Source organism: Mus caroli, chromosome 18 (genome assembly GCF_900094665.2).
Source record: "Mus caroli chromosome 18, CAROLI_EIJ_v1.1, whole genome shotgun sequence".
Lineage (NCBI taxonomy): Eukaryota > Metazoa > Chordata > Mammalia > Rodentia > Muridae > Mus > Mus caroli.
In genome coordinates, this window is record NC_034587.1 from 81,053,699 (window position 1) to 81,062,827 (window position 9,129).

The 9,129-nt window shown below is 42.4% G+C and overlaps 1 protein-coding gene across 1 annotated transcript in view; it reads left to right on the forward strand.

The window, feature by feature from the left end:
* Positions 1–9,129, forward strand: part of Fbxo15 (F-box protein 15) — a 28,060-nt gene that overhangs the window by 16,886 nt on the left and 2,045 nt on the right. Inside the window, exons 9-10 of the mRNA XM_029471823.1 lie at positions 6,605–6,729; positions 8,646–8,751. Coding sequence (XP_029327683.1) covers positions 6,605–6,729; positions 8,646–8,751 — 231 coding nt within the window. The remainder of the gene's footprint in view (positions 1–6,604; positions 6,730–8,645; positions 8,752–9,129) is intronic.

The following is a 9,129-nucleotide window of genomic DNA, read 5'->3' on the forward strand; positions in this document are numbered from 1 at the left end:
TACTGTTTGATGGCTTCCTACTGACTCTGTCTCATGAAAAAAAAAAAACCATATATATATATATATATATATATATATATATATATATATATATATATATTCTGTTGCCATGACATTTGAGGTCCTTGTTTGACCCTTGCTACTGCTCTCTGCTTTTCCTTCTGCCAGAGGCAGCCACCATTTCTGTCTTCCTCTATCCTTTTCTTTGTATTGTGAATTGATAACAGCAAGTGAGACATCTGATTAGCATAAACTAGCTACTGTACTCCTATCACTAAGGAAGTATGGTGTCACAAAAGAGATGGAAACCCAGAGGAGTGGGAAAATATCACTATTCATCACAGTTCAAATTAGTCAAAAGTTATTTGAAACCATTCAGTTACATCTGATAAACCATTACTTACAGAAAAAAGTCATCCCATAAGTGTAATGTGGCATATCTTTACGTCTGGGTGTGTCTTCATCCTGTAGAGTGTAGTATTTCTTGAATATTGGTATAGAACAGGTTGTGTAGTTTGCTTAACTGGCATCAAGGAGTTGCCTCTGCCATTCATTCTGGTTGGTTTGACGGTTTTTTTCCATGGAGCTCACTCATAGTCATCTAAGGAGCGTTGTCCTCCTTTGAAGTGTGTGTGTGCTTGTGGAGGGCAGACGGCGATGATTGGTTTTTTTTTAGTATTTTTATTTATATTTTGAGACAGGGTCTCTTATTGAACCTAGTATACTCATGGTTGGCTAGACTGACTGGCCAGATAAATCCCAGCACTTTGTGGAGACATTACAAGGGCATGCTGTTCTTGTTGGCATTTTTCTTTTTGGTTTTTAAAGATGGATTCTGGGGATCTGGACAAAGGCACTGAGCCATTTCCCCAGGAACACTTTCTTTGAGATTTTATGTGTTTTTTCTTAAGTCATGGCTATAGTAAAAGTTTATATCTCTTTAAATAAATTTATGATCCCTAAACCTGCACACAATTGACGACTATTTGTCGTCAAGAGAAGTGAGGAGGTATTTGCTGTCTGAATTCAATGAGAGGATACGAGAGGAAAAGGTATAATAATCATAGCACAGGAAATGTTTCCAGAATACAAGAGGTGAGTTTATAAAAGTATGGGTTTTTTTTTTTTTTTTTTTTTGTGTGTGTGTGCAATTTGTTTTTCTTTTGCAAATAGACATGACTAGTCCTAAGTGAGATCATTGACTCAGTAGGATAATTCACAGTAGTTGGGATATTGATGTATTAGTGGATACAATCCACAAAGAGGAAAGGTATATGAGGTGAATGAAGTTCAGTGGAAACCACCCGGTGCTTAGCACCTTCACTGTTACCATGCAGGCGTGCCTCGTTCCCTCAGAGCTGGTAAAGGTTTTACTGGGACTAGTATGTGGGTCTGTGTGACCTAGGTACTACTGTATCTCCAGACTTCTATAAGGAGACAGGTGCCCAGCACCAGTGTTAGGCACAGGGAACAGCTGCCTGGACTTTCAGAGGCTCAAACAGACCTTTGTGAGCCAATGCTGCAGGACTCCAACCTGCCACATTAGTTCCTTTCTGCACAACTGTCCATTAACATTTTGATTAGGTTATGGCAGAGCCTGGTGAACAGAGGAAATAGTCCAGTTGTGCCTTTGAAGTGTAAATTGAGATTGCCAAAGGGCCTGATCAGCAATGCAGAGGATAAAGGAATGTATACTTATTTGATCCTCATATCAAGCTAATTATTACCCATTTTCAGAAGCAGAAGGAGAAAGGTTTTGCACAGTATGGTATGTTGTAGTCTTTTATCAGTATTGAGGAATAGTTAGGGAAAGAAGAGAGAAGTGATTTTAATAGCAAAGGGCACTGTCCCAGCCTTTGATTTTTAAGAAAGTATGCTTCACTTTTTAGAGCATTTTTTAAGGTCTGTAATAAGACTGAGAAGGTAATACAGAACTACCCCACACCATAAGCTACAACTGACGACCACACACATCAACATATTATTATTGCCCAAAGACATCAGTAGCATCAGTAGATTGCTCCGGTAAACTTCTCAGAGCAGCCTGTACATAGCAGCCTGTACACAGCAGCCTGTACACAGCAGCCTGTACACAGCAGCCTGTACACAGCAGCCTGTACACAGCAGCCTGTACATAGCAGCCTGTACAGGACCTTGGCCACAGTGGACAATGAAGAGGAGCTTGCAGTCCTCCATGCTGTCCCTCCATGCTTGTGATAGATTCTAAGTGAGGATGGTCGTCTACCCACTCCTGAGCCCAGCAGGCTCTAATGTGTAGTTGGAAATGTTTGAGTTGAGACATGTTTGGTCCTGGTGGATAACACAACAAAAAGACACAAGGATGAAGAGGAGATGGGACCTGAGAGGGAAATAGGAGGAGGATGATGGTGAGAATAATGTACTATAGACATTTATGGAGTTGTCTGAGAACAAACATAGTCAACGAAAATTGCCCAACTGTCTTCCAGAATGGCTGTAGCACTTTGAATCTCCACAGACAACAAGTGATTCTTGTTGCTCAGGGTTTTTGCATCATTTGGGGGCATTCTTTCTGCGTGTTTGCATCTTCTGCATGGATATCATCAGTGAGGGTACTTTTAGCCTTAGATTGGATCCCTATATGTTAAAAGCTTGATTAGGCTGTTGATGTAGTTCATGATGTAAACTTTAAGAAGGGGATCTAGTGGGAGGTCTTGCATCTACTGTAGCTATGTCCTTGGTGTATTCAGTAGTCCTCTGTCCCCCTTCTGGCCACGAAGTGAGTAGTTTTGCTGTACTGTGTGCTTCTGTTAGGATGCACTACCTTCCCATAGGCCAACTGGAACCTTCAACATTATTAGTCAAAAAGAATCCCTTTTCTTAAACCATTCGTTCACATATTTGTTACATTGATAGACTCAGTATGTTTTATTTCTTACTGCATCATCCCAGACTCCAGCACAGTCCTTTAAGTCTGCAGAGAGAAGACACCTTACCTTGTCTGTTTCTCAGACCTCAGTGGGAATGCTTTAACTATCACTGTTAGTTTTCCTTATTGGCCTATTGATAATGTAGAAGGTTCTGAGCAACCAGATGGTGGCTCCCAGCCATCTGTAATGACCCTCTGAAGACAGCTACTGTCAGTGTACATACATATAATAATAAATCTTTTTTAAAAAAATCCTTGTTCCAGGACAGCCAGGGCTACACAGAGAAACCCTGTCTCGAAAAAACCAAAAAAAAAAAAAAAAAAAAATCCTTCACAGGGGTGTCCGGCTCCTTACATTTTACCCCACTCCAGATGCCACGATCCATCACCGCACCTTGCTGGAAACCGGTTTCTACTGTTCCCTTGCTTTACTCTCTTGTGTTGCTGTTATGAATGAATAAGCTCTTTGGGGTAGTGTTTGCTTTTTCTACATATTAGGGTTTGTTAAGTATCTACATAGTTATTGTGACATGCTTTCCATTGAACACTATGTTAAGCGTCTTGGGCTTTGTAAGACACCACAGACAACTTCAGAGAATTTAAAGAGGTTATCAAAGTTACAAGATCTCTTTTATTCCTTGTACCAAGAGTAGACTCCACAATAGTTGAGAGTGAATACTTTTGAAGTGTTTTTCCTTTGTAGATCTTGTGCATATATCATATTATCTTATTTTTGTGGCCATGATCCTAAAAATAGGTAGGTTTTTCATCTCCTGTCCCTGATATTAATTGCACTATGTTTCTAGGTCAAGTTGTCCTCAGTAAGCATTTGTCATGACATGTGAGGTACTGGAAGTAGTGTTGTCCTTCCTGGGTGGTGATTATTAGAAAAGCTTAGAGTGGGTACTGCACTTATGGTGTCTTCATCAGGAGCACATAGTACATTTTTCCTGGTCTGTACTTCTTTTTTTTTTTTTTTTTTTTTNTTTTTTTTTGGTTTTTCGAGACAGGGTTTCTCTGTGTAGCCCTGGCTGTCCTGGAACTCACTTTGTAGACCAGGCTGGCCTCGAACTCGGAAATCCGCCTGCCTCTGCCTCCCGAGTGCTGGGATTAAAGGCGTGCGCCACCACGCCCGGCTCTGGTCTGTACTTCTAATGACAAATGAGATGTAAACTTTGCAAGTGATTGGCTTATGTGAGAGCTTACCCAGAGGCAGAGACTAGCTATTGAGCACAGCTCTTTAGTTTGTATGGCCTGTTGCAAAATTACTAATAAAATCAAAATGGCATTAAGAGCATTAAGTCCAGGTCTTTGGAACTACACAGGATGTATCCCCTAAAGACCTGGCAGCCGCACCTATGATTCTGATGCCGAGCGCCCGCTTCAGCTGCTGGTCCAGATTTAACTCCAGCCTTTTAGCTCTTTCTGGTGACTTGAATTCTTTAAACCCTATTTGTTAAGAAAATTTGTTTCAATGTGATTTTATATAGTAAGATATTTTGTAAGGCAGTTATGGTATCAGGATGTCTTATCTAAAACAAATAATTTAGAGCATCTAAGTGTAAAATTTGTAACTTTCTCCATGGTGTGAGTTGACTTGCTGTTGATCTCCAGTATGCTGGACTTAGAGCTTCTCTTGGCTTTGATCACACTTTTTTTTTTTTTTTTTTTAAAGATTTATTTCTTGTTATATGTAAGTACACTGTAGCTGTCTTCAGACACAGAAGAGGGCATCAGATCTCGTTACAGGTGGTTGTGAGCCACCATGTGGTTGCTGGGAATTGAACTCAGTAGTCAGTGCTCTTACTCACTGAGCCATCTCACCAGCCCCCAGAGCCTTTCCTTTATTGCTCACCCTTTCTCTGGAGCCTCTCCCCCAGGACTCTGACCCAGTTGCTATCAGGAACCTTTAAGTCAGTTTCTAGTTGCCCTTTATGTTTTGACTAAGGTCCAGCATCTCCTTCCCAACACTGTCCCCCGTGTGCTCCTGAGCATCCTGCCCCCCTCTGCCAGCACACCTTCACTTGTCTGCCTCAGCTTTTCTGTTGTTTCAGAGGAAAAGATGTATGTCCCACTTCTTTCCAAAATTTCTGCTCCTATATATAGCCACTCGCTTCGCCTGCTTGAGACCTGTAGTTAGCCATTTGTCTCTTGTCTCTTTCATTGCCACAAATCAGCTTCCCTATCGACTCCCCTTAAGAATTTGTCAAAAGTTATTTTAGAAGATCAACTTCTGTGCCACGTAATTTTTTTAGTGTTAAAAATTTTTAAGTTTTATTAAAAGCTACAAACCCCACAAGCTAAGAGAGCTTGACAAAGCCATTTCCTGTCCTGGCTTGTCAGCTTTCTTCCCTGGCTCTCATGCCCTATGTCTGAGGTTCCTTTTACATTTCTGAGAGTCTCAGTCCATCTCCTCGGTCGCTGTGCCGTGACCCATTGTGCAGCCACATGAAGAGGGTCATTTCTCTTACCCTGCAGCCTCACCATATTGACTTGTTGCAGTTGTGAATATATAAAAGTACCATAAGCAGGAACAGACTAGGACTCCAAACTACCTGTGTAGGGAAAACTTGCACAGGAAAATCATACTCAGGTAGACTAGGCTGATATGGAATTGGACCAATGCCATTGAAAATAGAAATGGAGAGGCAGGGAAATGCTAGCTGGAACCCTTAATCATAGCAAGCTCCACACTATTGAACCAATGGTAAGTACATATGTTATTCCCTTTAACCTGCAATTGATTGTCCTGATGCATGTGTGTGTATCTTTCTCTGTGGGCCTAGTTAATAGGACAGATCACATATTGACTGACAGCAGGTTTGACTGACACTGTCGTTTGACTGACACTGTCATGTCGTCACTGTGCCACTGAGTGAAGGTTGTCCTTTTGTGCTACAGCCTTACTTGTAACAAAAAGGACCAGGAGGGACCATTCCTGATCCTACTGTGTTCCATAACAGCTTCTCTTTTGGGGGTTTGGAAAATCAGGGGTGGGTGGAGGGTATAGGGGTCCCATGATCCTAAACTGCCTGCTTTGCCATGAAATAGCTGAAGTGCAACCCAAGAACATTTGCGTTTTCCTTCTGGCATGCAGCTGTCTGACTCTGCAGTCATTGTGTACAATGACTACTGCAGCATCACTCTGCTGTACAGTCTTCTTCATGGTGTGCGAAATAACTGGGCAAGGGGTGTGTTTATAGGAACTGGGAGGCGTTGCAGGCTCTGTTCCCAGAATCTTTGGAAAGCATGCAACACTTTGTGTGGTGGCAAAGTTGCTAGTGCCCATCTTTGGGCTAGGACATTTTGGACTCAGACTTTTGGGCTAACATTTACAGGGTTTTTTCCTCATTTATGAGCATGGGCCTTTGTGTTTTATACATCTTGGTTTTCAGCTTGGCACTTTTAAGAGGTTGTGGTCCTTACATAAGAGGTGGGAATATGGGGACGCCTTCAGGTCATTGGGGTGCACCCTTTCTAGCAGTGACAGGGCATGTATTTCCTCAGCCATCTTCTGATTCATTTCTCTAGAATCCACACCCATTTTCCAGTCACAGGTTCATGACTCAGGCCTCATGATAGAATATCATGTCATCAGTGAGTAGAACTTTGCAGTATGTGACATCCCCCTGGAGTAGCCTGCCTTTTTTCTGTCCTGTATTGAAATGTAATAATTAAACTAACCTTTCATTTCAGCGGTCATTAACAATGGATATGTGAACTTCTTGATGATAAATTTAAAAAATAACAGAGAACACCTACCTCTTGTTGGAAAAGTTGGCCTTGAATGGAGAACTGACAGTTTAAATGGCCTTATTGAGGTAAAAACTATTTTATTTTTTGAAGTAACTGTTTGTATAATTAAAAAAAATTGCCTCCTTAAAAGTATAACCCTCCTTAAAAGTATTGTGGTTTCTGTGAAGTGAGATTTTCATCAAGTGTTTAATATTTTGCCTTAGTCATGGTTCTACTGTGGTGAAGAGACACCATAACCAAGGCAACTCTTTTAATTTGGGGCTTATTTATAATTCTAGAGGGTTAGTCCATCACCGTTATGGCAGAAAAGCAGACAGGTGTAGTCTCTGTATCAATGAGCAGTATCTGAGAGTGTGCATTCAGGTAGCAGGCAGAGGGGACCTAGGAGGAGACAAAGACAGAGACAGACGGAGAGGGAGGTACTAGGTTTGATAGGCTTTTGAAACCTCAAAGCCCACCTCCTTCAACAAGGCCACATCTCCTAATTGTTCCCAACCAGTTCTACTAACTGGGGACCAAGCACCCAAGCATCTGATCCTATGGGGCCATTCTCATTCATACCACAGCAAACCTTTGCTCTCCATGGGAAGCATTCCCTGTATCCTCCATTCCCTCACACAGTCAGCCTGTTCCATGAAGAAAGCAGGGAGCCAAAGGTTGGGCCCAGTTCACAGGTCAAGAGACCGTCTTGAATATTTTTCTATTTTCTCTGTAGCCTAGGCTTATGAATCTACATGGAGCTTGACATTAGTTTGATTTTAATCCAGACCATGCAGGATTAGTGGTGGGCTGCATGCAGGTGGATGGTTAGGGCAAGAGAAACAAGGATGGCACCAGACTTCAGATACAGCTGATGTTCAGTGATGCCACTCCAGAGCCCAAGGTGCAATTCTGTGCAGTTCTGCTGGGATAATCATAGGCCTGAGTAAGTTGTACCAAACCTCTGGGTCATCCAAAGTGTTGAGTAAGACCTTGGATACTTAATTCCTGAACCTTGAAGTTCAGCCTGGAGGTATACTTTGTTGTCATGGACACCTAGATTATTGTATGAGTTGTATATGTAGAAAAATTCTATCTAGGGAGAGAGTGATTATATATAATAAAACTGTTGCTTTAGGACCACTATTAGTAAGGTCTGGTGGAAGTTATGGGTGGTTCTGGAAGCACTGGAAAAGGTAGTATTTGAAGCAAAGAATTATAAACAGTGCTAAACCTTCCAAGGTGAAGGAGACCTCAGAGTGGGTTGAAGTATAAGCAGGAAGTAAGGCTTGGGACAAAGGGAGGAGAGAGAGCTCTACCTGCCAAGTGAAGAGAGAACAAGGTCACTCGGAAACTCCAGGATGGTTGTTTCTCTCTGGGTGTCTGTGTCTGTTCTCCTTTCCCCTCTCCTTTCCCAGCTCTTCTCTCCTCTCCCCCCCCCCCCTTCCCAGCTCTTCTCTCCTCTCCCTTCCCCTCCTAAGCTCTCCTGAGCTCTTCCCTTCTCATTCCCTCCCTCTGACAACTCCCCCCTCTTCTCCACCCAAGAGTTGCATTAACATGTTGGAAAGTTAAGGGCTGGACAAGGCTTGTGTTAGAGGCTACCTCCTTTTGATAGAAGCACACATAACACAGACATGTAAGGAAGGAGCTGGTGAGGACAAACTTGTTTGGTGTTGGAAACAGGTGGCCTTCCTTCTCAAACTTCTCTGAGAAGTGTATGTGAGGTGTAGGAGCACCCTGTGAGGAAGCAAAGGGAGTCTTGGGAGAGATGAGGTATGACAGTTGGGAGGGTACCCCACAATGCATAGCAGACTGAAAAGACTTGAAAGCATGGTTGTGGCTCCCTGGGGATAGCTCCCTGTGTGGCTCTACTACCATGCTGGAGATTTTATTATGGACTTGTTTTGAATACTTTCTAAAAATGTCATGGCTACTTTGTGGTGTTTTTTGTTTTCTGCATTTTTCTCTCATTTCACAGAATATACACTATGTCTCCAACTAGATAATTAAAGTCCCAAAGCAGCAGCAGAGCATCCCCAGGACTATCCATCCTTACAACCACTTTGGAGCTCTTATTATCATTTCAAATATTTACCAGTTTAATGTTGGCATGACTGAAAAACACGTCTTCATTCCTTAACATTGGCATCACATTGGCACAAGCCAATCTCCACTTGACTGGAAAGCCACTCTACATTGCTTCTTAATACTAATGTCTCATTGACACAGGCCATTCCACTAACAATCATGAGTCGAGTAAAGCCCCCTTGACTCATGCAAAGCTGGGTGTGGGTAGACCTGGAACCAGGTGAGATAAAATGTTGATGAAGAGGTCAGCCCAGTGAAGAACAGGAGTGACTGAGATGAGGCCTGAGGAGAGCTAGGGGTGCTGTTAGGTCAGGGGCTGTACTGGCTAGTTTTGTGTCAACTTGGCACAGCTGGAGTTATCACAGAGAAAGGAGCTTCAGTTGAGGAAATGCCTCCAT